Source organism: Numenius arquata, chromosome 25 (genome assembly GCF_964106895.1).
Source record: "Numenius arquata chromosome 25, bNumArq3.hap1.1, whole genome shotgun sequence".
In the NCBI taxonomy this organism is placed as follows: Eukaryota; Metazoa; Chordata; class Aves; order Charadriiformes; family Scolopacidae; genus Numenius; species Numenius arquata.
The window spans coordinates 2,947,555-2,972,600 of record NC_133600.1 but is presented as its reverse complement, the minus strand read 5'-3'; the positions used below and the strand labels follow the sequence as shown (position 1 = coordinate 2,972,600).

At 48.3% G+C, this 25,046-nt stretch overlaps 1 protein-coding gene across 1 annotated transcript in view; it reads right to left on the bottom strand.

Annotated features, from left to right (window-relative positions):
* FBN3 (fibrillin 3) overlaps positions 1 to 25,046 on the bottom strand; it is a 111,240-nt gene that overhangs the window by 51,939 nt on the left and 34,255 nt on the right. The window contains exons 6-8 of the mRNA XM_074163853.1: positions 14,748 to 14,945; positions 13,230 to 13,355; positions 615 to 740 (exon numbers count right to left, since the gene is read on the bottom strand). Coding sequence (XP_074019954.1) covers positions 615 to 740; positions 13,230 to 13,355; positions 14,748 to 14,945 — 450 coding nt within the window. The remainder of the gene's footprint in view (positions 1 to 614; positions 741 to 13,229; positions 13,356 to 14,747; positions 14,946 to 25,046) is intronic.

Below are 25,046 nucleotides of genomic sequence, written 5' to 3'. Positions count from 1 at the left end.
AAGAGGTGATTTCCATATGAGCTGAGGAGTCACTGTGTTGCCAGAAATCATAGAATCACAGACTAGAATCATAGAATTGTTTCGGTTGGAAAGGACCTTCAAGATCATCGAGTCCAACCATCAACCCAACACTGTCCAAACCACCACTAACCCATGTCCCTCAGCACCACGTCTGCCTGGCTTTTAGATACCTCCAGAGATGGTGACTCCACCACTTCCCTAGGCAGCCTCTTCTGATGGTTGATAACCCTTTCAGTGAAGAAATTTTTCCTAATATCCATCCTAAACCTCCCCTGGCGCAACTTGAGGCCGTTTCCTCTTGTCCCATCGCCTGTTCCTTGGGAGAAGAGATCGACCTCGCCTGGCTACACCCTTGGAGTTGTAGAGAGCGAGAAGCTGTCCCCTCAGCCTCCTTTTCTGGTCTGCAATAGCATCAAAACCTGTGACCAGGACATCCATGGACACCACACGGAAAAGAGCATTTTCCAGCTATTGCAGGAACAACGTGCCCTTTGATTTGCAAATCTGGGCACCACCAGATAGCGATTTGAAAAACATCGGATCTGTGATCTCTCCCTGCCTTTGGGGTCCTGAGATGCGTTTTAGCGTCTTACCAATGCAGCGCGATCCATCAGGGCTGGTCATGAAACCGCGTGGACACGTGCACACGTAGCTGCCCGCTGTGTTGGTGCACTCGCCGCCATCACACACGCCAGCGATGGCGCCGCACTCGTCCACATCTAGAAGAGAACAAACCAACAGTGATTACGTTTCCCTGCAAACCATCTCCTTTCTCATCTGCAGTGCGGATCCAGGACCGGAGCTGGGATCACAGATGGTGTTACGGGTTCCCATGGGATGTTTGAGAGCACAAGTGGCCTCCCAGCAGTGGAGCAGCACAGAAAACAAGAACCAGGACTCCTCCAGATAGTGGCTTCACGGAGTCCTTTGCTTATCTCTACTGACAGCTCAGGTCTTTGGCAGGCTGATCTAAAATGTTGAGCTCCTTGGAGGACAGAAACATGTCTGTACAGGTGCGTGACTGGCTGGGGAGCAGGTCCCTCCTGTCCAAGTGAGACTTGGAGGCCTCTCAGAGATGCTACATCAGAGACAACATAATGTTTGTAAAAAGCACGGGGCTCCTGCATTATTCACCAGATTTCTCCATACAGGAGGGATGTGGTTCAATTTTAAGACAAGGACATACAGGCGAAAAGTCCTCTGTACTGTCAGGTAGGCAAGGGGGGGTCTGGAGATATCGCTCTGTGGGTTCAGCTCCTCAACCAGCAGTTTTATTTTAGTGTGAGCTGATTTGCATAACAATGCTATGAGCATGCCATAGTTTGAACTATTTATCTCGTCACAGGGAAGATAAGTGAGACAGAGATATATTTAAGTCATTGGAGAGATCACACCTAATTATCCATGGCAATCAAAGAAACCCCATCCTCGTCAGCAAGCCCTGCCACCCACTGCTTCCCCAGCAGCCCACTGCCACCTGTGGGACCACACAACACACCAGTGAGGAGCATCTCCCTGCACTGAAGAGCATGGAAAATAAGGACATTGCAACAAGGTTTTGTCCAGGTGCAACATCTAGACTCGTAGAATCACAGACTGGTTTGGGTTGGAAGGGACCTTAAAGCCCACCCAGTGCCACCCCCTGCCCTGGGCAGGGACACCTCCCACCAGACCAGGTTGCTCCAAGCCCCCTCCAACCTGGCCTTGAACCCCTCCAGGGATGGGGCAGCCACAGCTTCTGTGGGCAACCTGGGCCAGGCTCTCACCACCCTCACAGCAAAGAAGTTCTTCCCCACATCTCATCTCAATCTCCCCTCCTTCAGTGTCAAACCCTTCCCCCTCCTCCTATGGCTCCCCTCCCTCATCAAGAGTCCCTCCCCAGCTTTCTTGTAGGCCCCCTTCAGATACTGGAATACATATATATATATTTATACATATATATATATACACACGGACATACTTCAGATACATCAGAGGGACCAGGCAGCCCCTGTGCCCAGACATTATTGCAGAAAGGTTACAAAAGTACCCAAATTCCAAGGCAATCACCCCAGTGATGTTGCTTCTGCCGTTTGAACACAGGATGTGCTCTACGAGCATCTCTCTGGTGCGGAGATAGGGCAGAGCCTCCCCTCAAGCCGAAGACGGAGACTAACCCCATTGCCAAGGTCCTTGGTGCCCCGAAACAAATCTATATTTGAAACCTTGCTCAGAGTTAGATTTAATCCACGCTGGAAGAACTGAGCTGGAAAGATGAGACACTGTAGAGTTTGCTTGAGAACCGGAGAGTTCTCCAAACTTTCCAGACCATTTATATTACAACCTTGAGAAAACTCTTGAGTTAATTATTTCTTTGGCTCTTTTTATACTGAGTTTTTTAAAAAGCTTCATATCCTTGTGAAAGTTCTGGTTAACAACTGATGGGAAACCACACAGAAAGCCTGAACGCTGCAGCTTAACCAAAGCCAAACTGTGACAGAAAAGGGTGAGGACAGAGCAGAAAATTCCACAAGTACCTATATAGAAGATACAGAGAGAAACAGCCTATAAATTCTGTGTGCAGCTGTCACTTGGAATCTCAAACTTGGGAAATCAAAGGGAACAGAGTGGCAAATCAGCCATTTTCAAAAAGGCAATCTGTTTTCCACAGATTTTTACTAAAATTGTCAATATAATTAAATGTATAGGGCCCGGCCGTGCTTGTGGGGCGCTTGACTCTAAGGTCTTGTCTGGGATCGGGGTTGTAGATTTGTTTCAAATCTCTTTCAGAAGCTGAGATGGAATTAGATCCAACCTCTAATTAATCCACCCAAAGCAGCTGGTTGGTGGTCATGGCTCAGGTGGTGGTAAAAGACAGAAGGAATATTTGCTGGAGAGTTATTACAGTGGCAAAAAAACCATGTGTCTTGGCAATCGGCAAAATAAATTATTTCTCTTAAGCTACTTTATTTATTGTATTTTAAATCTATCGTGCTGTTGTGAATGGATAAGGGGATTTTTATATACAATTCCGACACTGCCTGGGGCTGGCAGGAAAGAAATGAAAAGGAACTGGTCTCCTCATTCGAGGGGGGGGTTCTGGTGTGAACAGTGTAACAGCCTCGCATGGCCTGATGGCATTTGCACACGTGGAGGTTCAAGTTGCTGCGGGGCAAAGACTAATCTGCCAAAAAAAAAAGGCAGAACAAGCAAAGACCTCTCACCTGGGAGTGGGAATGGAGGGTGCCTTCGGAAGAGCTCATCTGGCAGATGTCAGTGATGAAGGCAGCAAACACACATGGGAACGAGTTACCTGAACCCACCCCATCAGGGCAAGGGAGGGACCAGAAGGAATCTGTGCTGGAAGCCGGAAGACCTGGCTGTCATGGTGGGTAAGAACCACAATGACAGATCTGAGAAAGGGGCAAGACATTTTTGTAAAGAATGGGTGTGGGTTACCCAGAGGGGTGGTGAGCTGTGTCCCGTCCAGTGTGGAACTGAGAAAAAATTGAGATTTAGGAAGGAAATTGTGAGACTCCCCTGCAGCACTGCCTCATCTGGGGCCACCAACAGCAGAAGGACACAGACCTCTTGGAGTGGGGCCAGAGGAGGCCACGGAGATGCTGCAAGGGCTGGAGCCCCTCTGCTGCGAGGACAGGCTGAGAGAGTTGGGGGGGGTTCAGCCTGGAGAAGAGAAGGCTCCGGGGAGACCTTAGAGCCCCTTCCAGTCCCTAAAGGGGCTCCAGGAAAGCTGGGGGGGAACTCTTGATGAGGGAGGGGAGCCATAGGAGGAGGGGGAAGGGTTTGACACTGAAAGAGGGGAGATTGAGATGAGATGTGGGGAAGAAATTCTTTGCTGTGAGGGTGGTGAGAGCCTGGCCCAGGTTGCCCAGAGAAGCTGTGGCTGCCCCATCCCTGGAGGGGTTCAAGGCCAGGTTGGAGGGGGCTTGGAGCGACCTGGTCTGGTGGGAGGTGTCCCTGCCCAGGGCAGGGGGTGGCACTGGATGATCTTTAGGGTCTCTTCCAACTCTAACCATTCTGATTCTAAATCCCTGACGGCAATCTCACAGTGCCATGCAGTGGTTAGTGACGCTAGTGCAGGCCTGAAGATGTATGAGAGAAACACAGAGCAGAAGCAGGTGATGTTACCTCTTAACCAGGATCATTCCTGGGTGCCACAGCTCTGTGTGGTGTGAGCTCTCACAACAGTCTGTTAACAAAACCGAGGGGTTCAGAGTCCAGGGGAACGACTCAAGGCCTGGAAAAACATGCATGCCTTTGGCTGCATGGTGCAATAGCCATGGACTGTTAATGTCCATGGACGATGACTGTTAATTCCCATCACCACAAAGCCCCCACCTTTTCCTGAAGGAAAAGAGTTCTAAGAGGGTCTACACTGTTAGACCTCCAGAGGAAAAGACTGCAGAAATGATCTGGACATTGGTGCGTGTCAGTTGTTAGATGATTACAGAGCAGGCATCTCCACCAGAGCTCTTCTAGATGCCATTTACACTCTGCAGAAAGAGAGCATCTCGACCAAGGATGGTGATCATCTCACCACTCCATCTTCATCTCATCTGAAGGGGAATGTCTAAAGAGAGCCAAAGAGTTGTGCCCTAACAGTGATGATTTTTCCCTGGAAAGTGAGACATAGTGAAATTCATCCCACTCAGCTCAGCAACAGACACCAACAATCTATGTGTTTAAGATGAGCCGAGCTGCCTTTTGAAACAAGACACATGGTACGGGCAGACACCTCCCCATGGGTGCTTCACGTGGTCAAAGAAATAATCATAGAATCGTCCAGGTTGGAAGAGACCCTTGGGATCATCGAGTCCAACCATCTACCCTACTCTACAAAGTTCTCCCCTACACCATATCCCCCAACACCACATCTAAACATCTCTTAAACACATCCAGGGATGGTGACTCAACCCCCTCCCTGGGCAGCCTATTCCAATGCCCAACCACTCTTTCTATGAAAAATTCTTTCCTAATGTTCAGTCTAAACCTACCCTGTTGGAGCTTGAAGCCATTCCCTCTCATTCTGTCATTAGTTACCTGTGAGAAGAGACCAGCACCAACCTCCCTACAATGTCCTTTTAAGTAGTTGTAGAGAGTGATGAGGTCTCCCCTCAGCCTCCTCTTCCTCACACTAAACAGTCCCAGCTCCTTCAACCGCTCGTCATAGGATTTGTTTTCCAGGCCCTTCACCAGCTTCGTTGCCCTCCTCTGCACTCGCTCCAGCACCTCGATATCTCTCTTGGATTGAGGTGCCCAAAACTGGGCACAAGACTCGAGGTGTGGCCTCAGCAGTGCTGAGTACAGGGGCACAATCACCTCCCTACTTCTGCTGGTCACACTATTTCTAATACAAGCCAGGATGCCGTTGGCTTTCTTGGCCACCTGGGCACACTGCCGGCTCATATTCAGCCGCTTGTCAATTAGAACCCCCAGGTCTCTTTCCTCCAGGCAGCTTTCCAGCCACATTTCCCCAAGCCTGTAGCGCTGCTTGGGGTTATTGTGGCCCAAGTGCAGAACCTGGTACTTGCCCTTGTTGAAACTCATACCATTGATGTTGGCCCAACGATCCAATCTATCTAAGTCTCTCTGTAGAGCTTCCCTATCCTCCTGGGAATCAACACTCCTGCTTAACTTGGTGTCATCTGCGAACTTGCTGATGATACACCCTATGTCCTTGTTGAGATCATCAATAAAGATGTTAAACAGAAATGATCCTAACACTGAGCCCTAAATCCTAAATCCTAATCCTCCATCTCTCCTCTTCACTCACACAACCTGCAACAAACACAAGTATCTTCTGTCTTACGTTGGCTGCAACTGTGAGTCCTGAGGAATCAAGTGAAACCTCCATTTCAACACGCACAAAATTAAGCCCAAGCGCATAGGGCGGGTTATACACTCGTATATCAAGGGAAGAGGCTTCTTAGGAACTCTGAAATGAATCTTTCAGCCAGCCAGAGGTTTCAGCCGCCTTCTGCAAGCAGCAGAGATACCGCCTCTGTCCTTGCAGTGTTCCTTTAGCTCTTTGATGCTCAGAGCCCCTGCAAAAAGACAGACTTGACTTGAGACCTGGAAAGGCAGCAATGCAAATCCCCCGAAAACACTTCCCCCACCCGGGCCCCTACAGCGAAAAGAGATTTTATCACTACAGCCTGCCCTGTCATTTAATTACAGGCCTGTGTTTGGTTACAGTTTGCAGAACACTGGAAGGGAAAGAGCTTTCCCAAGCAAACGCGGGTTGTACTATTAGAAATAACAGCTTCAAACTTCTGCATATCTCTCCCAAAGTCTGCTGTATCAGAGCTCTGGAGGCAGCTGGCGGTCAGGCATCTTATTAGATCAATACTTAGGACATAGCATCAGTCATCCAAGAAAAGGGGTACGCGCTTGTGGGGGCAGCGACTGCATTCCATTCTTAAGGAAAAACAGAGTTAATTCAGAAGGTTAAATCAAACTGCCACTTTTTCTCCCCGCCTTGAAAACCCTAGCTCAGATGGGAGCAGCGTTAGCAACCCAAGAGGCAGAAAAAAAGCCACTTTCTCAAGCCTGCTCGTACATCCTGTACTTTGAGAAACTGAGCTCAGGGCTTTGTTGTTGTTTCAGTTCCTCCCCACTGCATTTGCCTTCTTTATTTTCTCTTTGTAAACTGTCTCATAGTCTTGATTCATTCAGAGCTGAAGCCCACGGAGAGCTTGACACAGTGGGATGGATTTGTACACCTTTCATTAACACCCCGCTGCCAGCTCTGGGTAGGGAATTCTTCCAACTCCAACCTGGCTACTTCACGACTTTTCCAACTCTCTGTTAAAAATTAAAGCAATATTCTGTGCACTCTGCTCTTCAGACAATGGCAGAATTCAATGCAAACGTTGATTTTGGAACCTGGTCTCCAACTCGCTGGGTTGGAGTTGGCCTGATTCATTAAGGCTGAAAACGCTGGAAGCCAAAGGCTACAGAGCTTCAGAAAGAGAGTTGCAGACTGCGAAGCCCATCCAAGTCGGGTGCCCACAGACATGTTGAAACCCCAACCTTTCCATCTGCTAAAAAAACCCAGGACTTAATGGAGAAAACATCTCTGTGTCACGTAGCAGAGGTCATGCCTCATCAGCCCTCTCCCGTGCAGTGCACGGGACTTGCAGACCTTCCCTTCCAGAAAGCACAAAGAAACCACAGAGGAGAGTAATGGAACCCTCCAAACCACACCAAATCCATGGAAATGAGCTCTTAATGGATCCAAACAATGAGCTCTTCTGTAGACATTTTGTAAGAAAATTGAAAGCACGCTAATAAAATGGCTATCGTGTTCCATTGGTGAGGAAAGCGGGCCAGGCGACCCGCTCTGCTCATGGAAAAGGCAGGAAAGCTCCCTCCAATTCCGAAACATGAATGAGAGTCAACAGAGGGGAAAAAATAGAGCCTTGTCTTCATTAGCAAATTCGGAATTTTGTGTGGTGGTGACAACCGACTAGCCCACAGGGACAGAAGTAGCATCTAACACGTCGCCCTACAAATGCTAAATAGAAAGTAAATAGCGAGTAAAATGAGGTGAGATCAGTAATTAAAGGATTTGCTCTCCCTTGGCAGAATCTGCCTCCTGGAGATGCCAAAGCCCATCAAGAAGGATCTGCCCTGGATGGATTTGAACAGAGTTTGTTGCACAAAGCAAGCCGGGCCTTTCAATCCTTTTCTCTTTGTTCTTTTTGGTATCTTGTACGTTATTCTGGAACAATTTTGGATGTGAGACACTTACTCCTCTTGGGGCATTGGAAAGCGTCCTGGGTCAGGTACTGACATTACATACTGCACTGATAACACAGCTGGCTTCGCAGTTTGTTATGCAGTAGAGGAAGGGCTATTAAGAAAAGAAGTTAAATTATTGGCAGAGAACAACTAAAATTATGGAAGGAAAAGCTCTATGCATAGAGTCAGTGATTCCACCCTTAAGAACATGCCATGGAACCGTTCCCTTAAGTGTAATTCTTATGGTTGCTTCCAGGATCATTTAAGAATGTCACTCTGGGTAACAGCCCCCCACTTCCCTGTGATTTATTGATAAAGGTCTTTGTAGCAGGAAGATGTGTCTGATTTCAGCTTTGATGTTGCCTTTCCTCATTTTGCACCGTTATTGCCAGGAGCACTTTGTGTTCTCCTCAATTCTTTCCTTCCAGCAGCACGAAGGATTCAGCTGGATAAAGCATTCCCTTCTCTCGGTGCTCGCACCCTTCTCCTTCCCCTGCAAACCTCAACAGAGCCTGCTTTTTCCCCTGTTTCCCCATAAGCCAGGCATAGTATCTGTCAATTTAGCTCCGAGCTGGCAACGTCTGCCCTCCTCGCTCATCTTTTTATACAAAGACAACATAAATGCAATCCTTTGGCACTTGCAAAGGTGGCCTTGTCTCCGACGTTGGTTTAAGAGAGCAGCCTTCTCCTTCCCCTTCCCCACCCTCCATCTGCCCCCTCCCAACACTGCTGTGTTTCTGCTTCTATCTGTCAGAAAGGGAGCAGGCAGCTCCGTGCCAGAAACTTCTCATTATACGTTGCACAGCCCCGAGCTCAGGAACTCTTGATCCCTCGAGCTCCCTCAGAATACAATGAACAAAGGCACAAAATAAGCCACTATTTGAAAGTGTCACATTCATTAGAGATGAGCTGCAGAAATAGCTCTGGAACTGAGCAACCCTAAACTTGGAGAATATTTCGGTTCAAATCCAGACTCGATGTCTGTGTGCACGTTTCGCAGACAGAAAAAGGACATCGTTTTCCTTCTGAGGTTGACCAAAACTCATCCAGTGTCTCCAGCTGCAGCCCCCTCACATGCTGGGGAGCCCAGGGCCTGAGCTGGCCCCCGTTATCAGCGCAGAACATCTCGCATAAGAAAAGCATCTTTATTCTTCAGAGATTCAGGGACTGAAAACTGGAGCCTTAATTCCAGGTGCCATTCGTGTGAAGAGATAAGTATCACTATGGGAAACCAACAACATTATCTCTGCTCCTGCCTATTCCCACCAATAAACAGCCCAAAGAAGATTAGTGGTACTTGCGGCTGCTGTTAATGAGGAAGACATCATTAATCAGCAGACACAGTGACACCGGGCTCTGACCTTTGGCTCAAACGCAATCCCAGCTGCTGACTTCACTCCCCAGAAGGAATCTTCTAAGCAGAAAAGACAAGCTCCTGGGAACTAGGGAAGAATTTAACATCGATATTTAATCTAGTTTTAATATTTCCTGGATGCTAAGCTTGGATAAGGAGTCTGAAAACAAGAGGAAACCATCTCCTCTTCCTAAAGCAAGATGGTCTCGGTGCAAGCGGAGAAATCACTCCTTTCAGCAGCTATAAAGTTAGTGCAAACGGACTCAACAAGGGAACTCCTGCAGCTTGGATATTTTAGGCTTGCAGCACACCTGGCTAAAGAAAATATCCTCTTACGCTTTGAGGTCGTTATTTTGATTAAAACCCTTGGCTCGGGGAGGAGGTTACTTGGATCGATACAGCGACTTTGGCAGCAGAGATAATTTCAGCAGATCAGGAATTCGGTGCTCTATCAGCTGTACCAAACCATTTGCTCCCGACGTGTCAAAGCACACAGCAACCTCTGAGCCAGGACCCACATCTTCCCGCCCTTATAAAGTGTCAGCACCAGCTGAACTCCTTTACAAGATGCTGGCTCTTTATTTCCTAATTCACATTGTTTTAGGAACTCGTATGGGGTACACGTCCTAGAGGTGTCCTCTTCACCTCCAGGCTGCCTGGTGGGGACATGCTGGTGACTCACGTCTGGGACACAAGCCCTCGAAAACAACCTCAGCCCTGTCAGTTTGGAGCATCCTTCACGTTTATGTCATTCTCTCAGAAGGACCCCAAGGTCAGTAAATCATACCATCCTCTTTTGGTGGTCTCCTTAGCAATCGAGGTAAGATAAGTGATGGAACAGACACCGTAGATGCTTGAGTTGTCTCTTTTTATGGCCATCCAGGAAGGAGAGTAAAAGGAAGCTGTTTATGGCCACATCGTGCTGCTTTTGCAGGCGTTCTGGGAAGCGGGGACCCACGCAGAGGCCCCTCGCATCTGGATGACAGATTCAGACAATGGATTGTTTTTAATCTTGGTATATAGGAGATTCCAGCTAAACTGATTTCAGATGTGCTTTGCCTGGTCCCCAGCCAGCACGGGTGAAGCAGACCAAGGCAAGAACAATTTTTTTGTGTGTCTTGAGGTTGGGCCCGTGGTTCTAGTGCAGGCCAGCCTTAGCCCATTGGCCAGCCAAATTGGCAGGGGACATCACTGGGCACAGGGAACTGGTTCTTCACCTGAGATGCTTGTAAAAAAAGGCTGTTTTGGATTTTACCGGTTCCAAGTCTTTAGATGCCGGAGCACTGGGAGAAAAAACAAAACCCTGCTGTTAAAATTGTAGAAAGTGTCCTGGCATCCTGCCAAGGAAGATCCACTGACACAGATGTCTTCTCAACATAAAAGAAGGTCCATCCCCCACCAAAGGATTAACTTCTGTAGCTGGTGTCTCACTTTGGAAGAGTTTGGTTTTTTTTCTGAAGGGCTGAACCCAGGTCATCGGCATGCGCTGACACAGAGACGAGTAGGATTATACTAGCAAGGGAAATGTCTGGGTTGCAGGAGGGTGAGGGAATGGGAACAGTCACCTGGAAGCAGTGATGCTCCTCTCCCTAAAAAACAACTGTTGGGAGAAACCCCATGAGGCAACGTACACTGTCAAACCCACGGTGCCAGGGGGTGGGTTGCTGTGATGCTCTGAGGTGCTGAGACTGCTCTCTCTGTGTAACTTTGCCACCTGGAAACAAATTCCAGGTTAAACATCTGGATTCTAGTGCATTCATCGTGCCTTGTCTTGGTTACAACAGAGCCTTGGAGAGGAATGAAAGGGAAGTGGAGTTCCTGAAGCCCAGCTAGGTGGGACGCAGTCATACCAGCACAACGAACACATTTTTTCCCCAAAATAGCAAACACAGGCCAGCAGGGTTTCATTAGGGTATGTGGGAAAGAGCTTTAACAACCAAGGCAGGAAAAGTTTAATGCTGTTTTCCTTTTCATTTGCCAGATGTTTGGAAAAATACAACAAATGTTTATTCCCTTACTTCTGAGAGGTACAGAAGGTATGGCAAGGCCCACGAGAACCACTGTAAAAGGCTTGTGAAGAGCGTGTCCTTCTTAAAGAGGTCTGCACGCCTCGGAGACACGCCAGGCAGTGATAAAGGAGATGCTGAGACTGAACCTCAAGGAAGTGAAGCCAGACTCTCAGGAAGGCAGCCCAAATTGGTGGCACTGTGAATGTTTAACATCCTGACTGCACCTCATCCTGCCTCTGTTCTACACCTCGCACAGAAGTGTGTGTCTTATGGCATGGGCCACAACACCAACGCATTGCCTCTCACTGTATGGGCGAGTCCTGAATTTAACTAAGTAATACAGTGGACCGACTTATCCTGAGTTCAAGAGCAAAGAGCAGCTCTAAGGGATTCCAGAACCAGGCAGAGTTCTGCCCTAACTACAACAACTGGTCTTAACATTGTTAAATTTTCACACGCCAAATGAAATTGTCCTCTGGTCTGAGGATCAGGCATTTGGCCATTTCTAAGCAACTCCATTAACCACCTGGAAAGTATCTCCCCTGAAAAGGGCAGAGGGCTCTGCACCATCTTACCAGACTCTGCTGAGACTCGTTCTTTCTGTTTCCTGCAGTCCTACCTCCAGACACGGGGATCTGGCTGCCGACACTGCAGATCTGCTTGCCCACGTGGTCAGAGCAGAGTTGCACCTGCAACTCATCATCTGGGTCCTCCACTGAACTGTTTTTAGAAGGTAATTAATACTTAAAACTCCTGCAACTTCTGTGCTGAAGAAGAGGCAAGGAGTAGTTTCTGCCAAGCTCCCTTCCATCAGGTTGGGAACTTCTCCGGAGGGTGTGAAAGTTGAGTGCACTCCATGGGCTGCCACCAGGCTCAGGCTCATGCCGACTGCGTTCCCCACCACTTGGCTTCAAGCTACAGTAGCCCTGTAGCCACTGCGAAGGTAGTAAATGTTTTAGAGTGTCCCTAACTGCAAGCACATCCATGCCTCTGAAGCACCGTATCATTTCTAAGAGAAATGCTGAGACTGAAAAGGTCACTCCCATTTACAACTGGATTGAAGATGAGCAAGGTGCATCTACAAAGTCACCAGAAAGACAGGAGAAGCAGGCATAGCAGGCGGGCTGTCTGTGGACAGCCCTGGGTTGGCGAGGAGATGTGCTGCCCCAGCGGGGCTGAGATGGTATCAGGCCACTGGCTCAAAGGAGGGATGCCCACAGCTCCTGGTTGGCATTTCACATCTCTAATACCACATTTTCATTTGTGCCTGCTTTACACTCAAGGACAAGGTTGAGGTTCTGGCCAACATGTCAGCTTGGAAAAACCTCACCAAGGCAGTGAAGCAACACTGCATTTACTTGCTCCATAACCCCATCTCATGGACTCAGACCTTCTGCAGTGCACCGAGAGCCATGATGGTATTTCTGGTTGTCTTATTCCATCACCATCCCAGCCACTCAGATCCACCCTCACTGCCTGCCTTCCAGTTACTCTACTGAACTGGAGGCAACAAGTTGCAAGCTGCAAAAAGATAAATATCAAGTGGATATATGGAAAATATTCCTCACCGAGACAGTGGTGCAACCCTGGGAAAAGAGCCCCAAAAGAAAAGGCTTTGACTTTTCAAAACTCAATCAAACTGAGCAGCTTGAGGAGCCTGATCGAGCTGTGAAGCCAGCCCTGATCTAGGCAGGAGGTTGAAGCCCTCCAGAGGTCCCTTCTGTTCAATCAGTCTGCGTTGCCATTAAAATACCTTTCAGAAAACACCTGCATGAAATAAAGAACTCTTTCTAGTTTAAGAGAAGGTGAGGCAAGCTCTATTCCCCATTTCCTTGCCTTGGAGTGTGGGAAGCAGATAAACAGACCACAGATTCATATTGCAACACATTTTCTAACATGCCTTGACGCCTGCAGTACCCTCCTACCTGGAAGCTAGGACCAAGGCTGGTGTGGGAGGTCTTGTCCATCTCTACTTTGCCAGCCTCGGAGATGCCCTGGGAGCAGATTCTCAGGTTTTCAAATGGCCTTGTGCTCTCAGAGAGTGTCTGGGACCCCGGCACTGAGCAGCCTGGTGAAGCTGTGCAGAAGCCGTGCAATCTTACCTTCACATCTGTGGCTGGTCTCGCTCTGCTTGTGTCCTGCCGGGCACTTGCACTCGTAGGAACCCACGGTGTTGATGCAGTTCCCACCTTGACAGAGGCCGGGAATGGCCTGACATTCATCCACGTCTACAGGAAGAAGAGCAAAGACTCTTAGAAAGCGAAGCCATGGCAATAAATGAACACTCAATCCCAGCATGGTAGGAGCACCGCGAGAAAGAAGCAGCTTTCCTCCAACTAGGTGGATTTTACATTTCCAATGCAATTACCCATCACATTACATTAGAGATAAGGTGAAGGACAGAAAATGGACATAAAGGTATTGCTGGCTTATCTACCCAGGCAAGAGCGAGACAGAAGTATAGTAATGTTTTCCAAAGCAAACATCAATGTGTCTACCCCCTTGTGGTTCATTCCAGGCTGGTAGTTGAGGGTGAGAATTGGTTTGGTGGGATGTTCTCCTGCAGCCTTCAGAGAGCAACATCAGCTGCAGGGCAGAGCAGGAAACCTACGGACGGTAAGGTTTTGGTCTTCAGCCCGTCCCAGGAAATCTCATCCTGTAGCCATGGTGACCTCATCTGTGAGGGGTCACTCTGCTCTCCAAAGCACTTCAGGAAGGCCTCAATACTTGCTGCTAGAACCAGCACGTTCATGTGCTGCAGATATTATTTATACTCCTGTTCTGCTCGCCATAACTGAGTGACAAATCTATTAAATAGGCCAAGCTCTCCTGAAGAGACTGGGGCCATAAAACGAGGATTACATTAGACAGCAAGAGCGTTCTCCTCTTCAGCCTTCCCAACTTTATCCTACATGCACTGGCCAGTGTGGGATTTGGACTGTAATTTTGGCTTTTGATCGTGGCAGGTAAAGGCTGAAATTAGTTGCAGATGCGGAAAGGAATTCATGCAGCTCTGCACCGAGATCCCTGCAATCCATCAGTGGGGAGAAGCAACAGCAGCTCCAGAAAGGCTGCCAACGGGATCTGCTGATGGGAACTCAGTGGACAATTCTGCTGTTTTTTTCTGGGTGTCCTAGATATTGAATGCAACCTCTAAGCATGTGATTTATATACCTTTTAACTGCTTGTGTGACCTCAAAGGAGTTATGGCTTCTGTTTTGAACCAATAATACAATTTACAGAGCACTAGTCACCCATACAAGTGCTGATCATGCTCCAGCGCTGGGACAGAAGCTCCAGCAACAGCAGCACCACAGAATGAGGGTTTAGGGAAGGTTTTAAACCTGGAGAAACACCAGACCGATTCTCTACATCTTGTGGGATGGAGGAACATCACAGCATGGCCAGAATATTTAAGTGAGCTAAGATCATCTTAGGTGAGCCCATGAGAGACCCAAAGTCCATGGTGATGCTCTGGGGCATACAATGATGGATTTAGCACATTTCACAGAGAGAACTGTTCTCTGTATTGGGGCTCCTGGCAGACATTCATCACTTGCCCTTTGAACGCACACCAGGATGGAAAAGGAAACCCCCTCTTAGATGTCCATGGCATTTACCTTGGCAAGCTCCAGTACGAATGTTGGGAATGAAGCCTCGGCGACAGGGGTGAGGTTGGGCAGGGCACATCTCACATGGGTGACCCCAGGCCCGTCCAATGGTGGCACAACACATGGTTTTGGTGCAGACGATCCCGCTGAGTTGACCCTGGCACATTTGGTTATTTACTTGGCTGAAGCAGGGACCAGTACGATAGTCTGAGGGGGAACAAAAACATCCACAGGTTGGATCAAGACACAAACACAAGCTTTTCTGTCTAACACAGAGTGCCTACTCCTCCTCCTGCCAGCAGAGCCCTTCAAGCGCAAAGTCAACAAGTTCTGGAGAAAAAAAATCTGCAATCATGAAAATAACAATAATTTAAGTCCAAGCTGGAGACCAGTGCTGGACATGGTAATGTTCCTCCTGCTGTCTGCTTCACGTGATCACCTAGAGGTTCTTCAAACCAGCTCTTCCTAGTCTCCCACAGGTTCATCCCATGAACTATAGTTACTCTATGCTTTGAGTCAGTCCCTTTAAGTAGTGGCCCCAGAATGAACTCAAAACATGAAACATCAGGCAAAGAGGCAATTTCAGGGCTGCGAGTTCACCTGTTCTGTGGAACTGCTGGGGTCAGCAAAGCAATCAAACTTCATTTTAGTTAGGGGCAAAGATGCGTATGGAGATGACGTACAAACATCTCACGGACAGCCTTAGGGCCTGACAGTCCATGTAACATAAATATAGGGGATGATGGAGACGCTTTCCTGCTGGATCTTACTTGCAGAGGAAGAGTCCTAGATCTCACCCACAAAACAATCTGGGAGAGAATTTCCAAACCTTTGCTCGTGATGTCTACTGTAAATCCCACCAAGGGATTTCTACGCTCTCTGACAGTCTCTGTAAAGGCGACCTCCTGCACTAATACACGTCATTGTGATTAATTTCTTTGGTTTAACTCTTAATGGTCCCCTAGCAATTTTAACCAGATCTTTAAAACCCAGATGCTGCAGAAACAACCAGCCTGTTTCTCATTCCCCAACAAGGATTCTCCTATCCCTTAAAACCAAAAAGGTTTTGAAGGGCTTGTTTGCACTAAGGAATGTGGGTTTGCCACTGTCTGGGCTCTCGTGACCCCTGATTAGGGATATTAGCACAGCAGGCATTCATCAGGAAACAAAATTCTTAAACAAGAGGGGTTTTCCTTCTACTGGGAATAGCTGATTGCATGCAAGTGTTTGATCTGTGGCTGGAAAAAAGGACCTTTAACCATGTTATTGTCAGACCAGAAAATTCCACATGAACTGTCTAAGGAAGTTGGTCAAATAGCCGTTATTTCGGATAGTCTGGCTGAGATTTGCGAAGTTGCTTAGGGAATTTTGATGTTGAAGTGCCCAGTAATTAGTAACTGACTGCGAACCCAAATCCCTGCATCAGTACCCAGATTAGCCCACAGCTGTCTCTGCAGTGAAACATTTGGATTTGACATGCGAGGCAACAAAAAAAACTTGTGTGAAAAGTGGTTTCCCCTAAATCACGAGCCACGGGCAGCACTGGCACCCGCATCTACTGACTAATAGTTCCGTTTCCAGAAATGCCTTAGTATAACGCAGGCACTCAACAAAGCAGAGCTCATCCCTTGGCCTGCAAGTTCTCAGATATAAGCCTTTCCACACATGATCTTTGCCATCAGCTCCCTTCTATTTAAATCCTCACACACATGTGCAAAGAATAAAAAGCAAGGAAAACCATTAAATAGACGGTTTGAGACAGAAAGCTTTCTCCCATGGGGTATGTTTGCATGACAGCCCCGTTGGCAGAAGCTACGTTTGCATGAAACCATGACAGTGCCTTTATTGGGCTGTAAAAGATCATCTGGAAACGCTGGTAATTAGTGCAGGCTTTGGACTGACAATATCTGCGTTGATGTGCCTTCCTCGCTGCTGGTGCTTGCGCCGATTAAAAGCTGCGTGAGGTTCATCTCCGTTCTAATTGTCCATCCATGTTATAATTGGCACCAGGGTAAGCATAAGCTACGTGGAAACCACACAAGAAACCTTCCTCTGTCTCTGGGAAAAAATCAATTAGCACAATAATTGCTTATTTCCAGCTTAATGCTCCCTCTGATTTGTATTCCTTGAGCGGTTGAGAGCACAGTCATACTTAAAAACTAATGCTGGTAAAAGCGTCAAAAGAAGTTTGGGCTGTGGATGTCACTGAGCAGTAAACAGCAAGAGGGATTTGAGGAGAAAAAAGGGGCAATGATTTCAAAGTAACATTAGTAGAAAAATGACATGATCTCATAAAGATGCCTTTGTTTGGAAATCAGAACAGAAATATGTACTATGTTGGCAATGGCGAGTTACCAAATAATCATCTTTTGGGTTTTTGACCCAAATTTTAACAAGACACCAAAGCACGTGGTCCTCATTAATGTCTCCTGCTGTGCCAAGTTTAATGCTTTAGTTTTAGTTTATTCCTAGAAAAGAAAAAAGATTTGAGCTGTTTTCTAACCCATTATCTTTTTTTGTAAAACTCAGAGGCTCTTGATTAAATGTTCAACCTTGAGGAAAAGACCAAGGAGAGCTTTTTATAACCACACCAGTGAACATTTAAATCTTCTCAATGATCATACCCAAGAAAGGATGAAATAAATTGCTTTGTGACCCTATTTCAATGGAGAAATCAACTCTGTAAAGACAAAAAAAAAATAAAAATCTAACAGACAGGACTAAAGTACCAGGAGAAGAATAGAGAGCAAAAGAGAGAGCACCATCACTAAACTCACAGTTCACTTCCATCCTGAGAGCTGCCTCCAGCCCCAGCCCCAGCCCCAGCTCAGCAAGCAGTAGCAGAACTGGGAGAGGATCAAGAAAGGGCAGCAACAGGGAGCAAAGCTGTGGAAGGGCTTATGAGGGGCGGCTGCACTGGTTTGCAGTCCTCAGGCTGAAAAAGAAACACCTGGAGGAAGACCCGATAGCAGGGTGCAAAATCACGAGCGGCTGCAGGAGGAACAGGCTTGTAGAACCAGGAGCATCAGAAGCAGTAGGAAGTGATGCTGGCTCGAGATAAATTGAGGAATGTGGCTCTTTCAAGCAATATATAAGTTATGGGGAATTCTTCTAATGGAGGATGTTGTGAATTGTCAAAAATTGTGAGCTACAGGTGCCTGAAGCCCAGGAGTGTCTTACAGAGGAGGATCAACAAGATTGCCCTGTTCCTCTGCTGTTCCCCAGGCATTACCTTATGAACAGTGCCCAGAGCTTTGAGGCACAAGCTCATCTCAGGCAGTGGCCCTCAAGCCACCCTCAGACCACTTTGTTAGCCATCCGGGCAGTTAGATCATAGAATCATAGAATGGTTAGAGGTGGAAGGGACCTTAAAGATGATCCAGTCCCACCCCCTGTCCTGGGCAGGGACACCTCCCACCAGACCAGCTTGCTCCAAGCCCCCTCCAACCTGGCCTTGAACCCCTCCAGGGATGGGGCAGCCACAGCTTCTCTGGGCAACCTGGGCCAGGCTCTCACCACCCTCACAGCAAAGGATTTCTTCCTAATATCAAGTCTAAATCTCCCCTCTTTCAGTTTAAAGATCTTAGAGTTGGTTTTGGTTCAGCGTTGAGCTGCAACATCACCGCAGCTGGAGCCTGCGTTAGGTGGCTGTGGGTGCAGCTCTAAATGCGGCAGAGCCCATGGGCTTACACTGAAATATCAGACATTTTATGAGCTGTTCTGAAGCTTTGTTAACCCTGGGACAATGCAGAAACACCTAATAAAGAGGGCTTGCTTTCCCCCTTTCCTAGTCAAAACGAGCATGGAGAGGAACATGGCTGATGCCATTGTGGTTGCACCTACAAAGGGCCCTTATTGACTTAGAAAGTCAAATCACATAAATTTCACTGAATTTCACTGAATTTTTAGAGTTGGAAGGGACCATAAAGATCATAGAATCATAGAATCATAGAATCATAGAATGGCTAGAGTTGGAAAGGACCTTAAAGATCATCTAGTTCCAACCCCCCTGCCATGGGCAGGGACACCTCTCACTAGAGCAGGTTGCTTAAAGCCCCATCCAGCCTGGCCTTGAACACTTCCAGGGATGGGGCATCCACAACTTCCCTGGGCAACCTGTTCCAGTGCCTCACCACCCTCACTGTAAAGAATTTCTTCCTTATATCTAATCTAAATCTCTTCTCTTCCAATTTAAAACCATTGCCCCTTGAATCATCATCACTAGATCATCTAGTCCAACTCCCCTGCTGAAGCAGGATTGCCCAGAGCATGTCAGAGCGTGTTACTCAGGACTGCATCCAGGCGGGTCTTGAAAATCTCCAAAGAAGGGGACTCCACACCCTCCCTGGGCAGCCTGTTCCACGGCTCTGGCACCCTCACCGTGAAGAAGTACAACCCAAACTCAAGGCATGGCAGCGGAGAGGAAAGGGGTAAACTTGCACCTCCCGCGTTATCCTGCCGAGGAAGGCTGGATACGCTGCGGAGAGAATTCCTTGAGATTGATAATGAAAGCGTGATTGTAAGGAGAACACCCCCTTTTAAACAAATAATTGACAAAAATAGATTTTCATCTGTAGATGACTTCTTTGGAGGGAATGAAGCCAAGGAAATTGCAGTCTGGAGTCCAGAAAGCCTGGCTGCCTGCCAGCTCCCAGCTGTTGCTAATTTTAATGGTCAAATTATTAAATTTTTAATGAGGCACCAATCAAATTTTATTAAGGAAATATGCATGCTTAGGAGATGTCTAAAGCCCTTTTACAGTCCGCGTACGGGATCCCATCTTCCAGGAACCCTGTCGCAGGTCCTTGTCCTTCAGAAGTTTGGTCTTTGCCGGGACGTTTCTTAGAAAAACAAGAGTCGAGGTGGTTTCCTCGCTGAAAGCGGAGATTTCTTCCTGTTGCCCCTTTCAGACTCACTCAGCCTTACAATGACAGCGGCCGGTGGTAGGATATGGATGAGTTCCACCTTCCCATCTGCACGTAATGTTCTCGTTAAAGGGACTGCAAGAAATAACTGGAGCAGGCCTTATTCTGGGAATTGGTCAGAATCTTTTCACCTCTACAGAAGAGTCTTTCAACTCAGTGGGGCCTTTACCCATCACCTGTAGCTGCAAAAACCACGTCAGCTCATGTCCTGGCTTAACTTTTCCAGTCACAGCTTTTCAAACAGTAAATACACGGCACAGGGCAGACACCAGCTTCTTTCCCGGCATCTATCATCAGCCTCAGCCATGCAGCGATCTCATTTTTCGTTCTTGCCCTATTAATTTCAAAATAGACTGTGCTCAGCGCGTTCAGCCTGTAGATTTCTTATCACCGTGGGATTAGGTTACTCTTCATGCCTACCCATCTTGAGCAGCCCGCAAAGAGTGAGAGCGCTCAAATTGCAAAAAAGCAGGGAGGAATCGGAGTTGAGGAGTCAACGTGTTTGCATTAACCACAAGAAACCTGACTCCTCGCTGTGCTCTTTGTTTTCAGCCCCTCACCTCCCCCTGCGAAGGGCTCTGAAGCCCCACCGAGCCCGGACCAGGGATTTCTGCAGATGCTGCAGTCAGGTTGGGGCTACAGCGGGTCTTATCATAGAATCATAGCATCATAGAATGGTTAGAGGTGGAAGGGACCTTAAAGATGATCCAGTCCCACCCCCTGCCCTGGGCAGGGACACCTCCCACCAGACCAGGTCGCTCCAAGGCCCCTCCAACCTGGCCTTGAACCCCTCCAGGGATGGGGCAGCCACAGCTTCTCTGGGCAACTTGGGCCAGGCTCTCACCACCCTCACAGCAAAGAAGTTCTTCCCCACATCTCATCTCAATCTCCCCTCTTTCAGTGTCAAACCCTTCCCCCTCCTCCTATGGCTCCCCTCCCTCATCCAGAGTCCCTCCCCAGCTTTCCTGGAGCCCCTTGAGGGACTGGAAGGGGCTCTAAGGTCTCCCCGGAGCCTTCTCTTCTCCAGGCTGAACCCCCCCAACTCTCTCAGCCTCTTATCAACCCCCTCCTGCAGCCAACACAGGCCCCAGATGCGCTCAGAAGAGGAAGCGTAACAGGAATAGACCTCATTCCCAGTTTCCATGTTTGGCTGGTTGTCATGGTGATCGTCAGGAACCCCTACAGCTAATGAATGGTCATTCCTGACAATTCCAAGCCGCAGACCCTTGGGGAGTTAACGGGTGGGATCTCTGCCATTACACATGCTCTTACACCGAGCCACGCTATTCTGCTTGCAAACAGCTTCCTGAAAATATCCCTGTAGACATTTTTAACTTTCCTAATTAGCGTGTCTGGGATGGAAGCGGAGGAAAAGTTCATGGTTGCTGTGGACATCTGCCTTCACCCACGTGCTGCGGGGAGTCCTTCTGGAAGGGGCAGGACATTTCAGTGCAGAAAGTGGGTTTAAATACTGTTGGTTACAGAATTACAGAAATACAGAACTGCTGGGGTTGCCAGAGATCTCTGGAGATCATCTCCTCCAACCCCCTGCCACAGCAGGTCCACCCAAGGCAGATCGCACAGGAACGTGTCCAGGCGGGTTTGGAACATCTCCAGAGAAGGAGACTCCACCACCTCTCTGGGCAGCCTGTTCCAGGGCTCTGCCACCCTCACAGGAAAGAAGTTTTTCCTCATGTTGAGATGGAATTTCCCGTGTTCAAGTTTGTGCCTGTTACCCCTTGTCCTGTCACTGGGCACCACGGAGAAGAGTTTGGCCCCATCCTCTTGCCACCCACCCTTTAGCTATTGCTCAGCATCGATGAGATCCCCTCTCAGTCTGCTCTTCTCCAGTTGAACAGCCCCAGGGCTCTCAGTCTTTCCTCAGCAGAGAGATCCTCCACTCCCTCATCATCCTCGTAGCCTCCACTGTACCCTCTTTAGCAGTTCCCTGTCCTTCTTGAACTGGGGAGCCCAGAACAGGACCCAGTGCTCCAGATGGGGCCTCCCCAGGGCAGGGGAGAGGGGGAGGATGACCTCCCTCCACCTGCTGGCCACACTCTTTTTAATACCCCCCAGGAGACCATTGGCCTTCATGGCCACAAGGGCACATTGCTGGCTCGTGGGCAACTTGGTGTACCCCAGGACTCCCAGGTGTCTCTCTGCAGAGCTGCTCTCCAACAGGTCACCCCCAACCTGTCCTGGTGCAGGGGGTTATTCCTCCCCAGGTGCAGCACCCTACACTTGCCCTTGTGGAACTTCATGAGGTTCCTGTCTGCCCAACTCTCCAGCCTGTCCAGGTCTCTCTGGTTCAGCCGAGTCAGCTCACAAAACCTCCTCGTTTCCCCATTTCCAGCACCTGGGGTGCTGTGCTGACCAGGGGTGCTGTGCTGGCTTCACCTACCCTACTTAACCCAAATTCGCCTTGTCAGGACCTGTCTCCCCTCCTACAAGAGGTAACAAAGACTGACGCGCTACTCTCTGCCAACCCTGGCTATAATTTATGCCAGAAATGCAGCTTGGACTCATTAAAAAAGAATAATCAGTTTCAGACTATTTAAAATTCCCACTCTGAGGCTATCAAACATTTATGTACAACAGTTGGAAGGCACCTTCTCTGTTGCTCCCTTTCCCCAGTGCTAAATGAACACAACGGAATCTTTTGCAGGGAGCGTTTCCCTGGGATATACGGATATACAGCATAACCCAGGGCCGATATTTTGCAGGGAAAATGTTAATTTCAGCAACTCGGTCTGATTTCTTTGAAGGCAATCTCAAACCGAACACTTCCATAAACAAGGGCATTTTTCAAATGTTTGGTAACACCTGAATTGAAACTGTATCTGAACCTGAAATATTTACAACTTTATTTCATATCCAATTTAAATCATTGCTTGGCTTTAGGGGCGGAAAAAAAAAAAAAAAAGGCATTTAAAATTAACATTTTACTCCCTTTCAACCGCTTCTCACTATCCCTTTGGGAAAATCGGTAGTTTTTGACAAAGAACTTTTGACAAGAAGCATTTTGCTTGAAAATTTTCGCAAGCCAAAAGGATTGCTCCCCCCACTTGTGTAACATCCATCCACCCAGCAGGGTGTCACCCAGCAAATTAATGCCTGCACGGGGAATTCAGATCCCTGGGTAAAGATGCAGTAGCGGGAACAATTGCGAACAATCCCTTAAAAAAAAAACCCCAAACTCCTAGAAACATGAATACGTCTGATGTGTCAGCAGATCTGCAGAGTCCAGGCTAAAAGAAAGGTGAAGGGACCAAAGAGCTTCCAGGCTGTCCTTTCTCCGGCACCATTTGGCTGGAATCCCCTCGTGAGACAGGCCGTGGGGCTGGGTGAATTCTTTCTTCGCCAAATAAATAAATATAGCAGCGAGGAAGAAGAGATTTTTCTTTGCTAAAAATCAAATTCCTTCTCATAATAAACAATGCTTTCGCCGAAAGGCTTTTTCTTAAAACAGTAAGGACAAACGTTGGTTGTAAGTGATCCCCGGGGAGCCGCAGACCTCGCTGGGGTGAGGTCACTGCAACACATGCCCCAGGCTTTGGCAGCCTTCCCTCTGCGCTCTAAAAGCTCCAGCAACCGAGCATGGGGGAGCAAGGAGAGGGGCTATCAAGCCAAATATCTATTTTTCTCTTTCCAATGCCTGATTTCCATCAGCAGGAGGCTTGGTCCCCCAGGCCACGGGAGCACAAGCTTGCAATTCTTTGTCTGTAACCTTCTGGGCCGTTGGAGCAAGACAAACAGCCAGCTCTGGGAGACCAAGCAACCAAGGGAAGGCTCTGATCTAGCAGATCCCTCTGCAAACTTCTACCCAAAAAGATTCCCACACAACCCGGTCTGGTGGGAGGTGCCCCTGCCCATGGCGGGGATTTGGAACTAGATGATCTTTAAGCTCCCTTCCAACCCAAACCATTCTGTGAATCTATGAGCTCTGGCTGCTGGGATGGGGGTGTTCCCTAGAAAGCCCACGCAGAAGGCTGGCCGTGCCCTCTGGGACCTGCCGGGAGAGCTGATGGCTTACCAATTAAATGCTTAATGGAGGAATTAGAAAAAAGGCAACTATAAAGCAAGTAGATATAAGGAAGAACTCCTTTGCTGTGAGGGTGGTGAGACCCTGGCCCAGGTTGCCCAGAGAAGCTGTGGATGCCCCATCCCTGGAGGGGTTCAAGGCCAGGTTGGAGGGGGCTTGGAGCAACCTGGTCTGGTGGGAAGTGTCCCTGCCCAAGGAAGGGGGTGGGACTGGGTGGTCTTTAAGGTCCTTTCCAACTCAAAGCAGTCTGCAATTCATGCCCTACTCATAGCAAAATCATGAACTTACGGGAAACTGCACAGGGGGCAACTTCCAAAAGCCACCAGCCAAACAACGAACCCAAAAGGAGCCAACCAAAAATCCTGCAATTATTTCTGTTGCACTAAACATGAATGTAGAGATTTTACAACATCGATTGTAGGTCTCGGCAGACAACACACCTCTAAATTTCTGCTGAGCCTCTCGGGCTGTGTCGATACGTGACAGCTTTGGTGGGGGGGAAGCATGGTGGGTGCGGGAGAACAGCGGTCTCCGTAAAGGGCTCTTTTCTCATGGAATACTTTCTCCACCTAGTCATTTCCTTACCTCATACAAACACAGCCGCATTCCTGATGTTTAACTGTTTGGACTTTTGCAGAAAAGAAAAAGCTGGCTGGGGCAGTTTATAAGGCCAGACATTCCAAGTGCTGAAAAAACATATTCAAAGGAAATAGTAAAGGGAGAACTTTTTTAAGTTTTCCTGTCCTATTTTTACAGTTTCCTGTCAAAGTCTTAGCCTGATGAAACCTGAGATAGAGCTCCATGCACAACCCTCCTCCAAGGGCTCTCCATTCCAGCAGCATCCAAGACTCAAAGCACACATACAGCAACATGGGGCCAGTAGTTCCAGCAGTTGTAGAAACATCTGGGAGGGCAGGAGCAAGGGGCTGGCACTGCCAAGCTGTGTCCTCCATCCAGAAGAGACCATGGGGTCAGAAAGCCATGGTGAATCACTGCCTGGTCAGTCAGTGCAGAGATGGAGGTGCAGGAGTGGAGGTGCTGGGGGTGACATGGGGCTTTGGTAGCACCAGACTCTGCCCCACACACGTGCTTGCCCCAGCTGGAAGCCTGGCACCTCTCAAACTCCTTTGGCAGAGATCAAGGCTGTGGGTAGGCTCCTGGATATCGGGGGAAAGAGACTGTGGAGGTGGCAGCTGGGCTGAGCTGTGACTGAATTTGGGGGGTTCCTCCTGGACACGTAATTGCGTGTTCCTGATGGGAGTGAGGGAAGGAGAAATTTGTGTCTGCCAGATGGGAAATATTTCAGGGCAGAGGGTTTGTGGACTTCGCCTACCTTCCTTT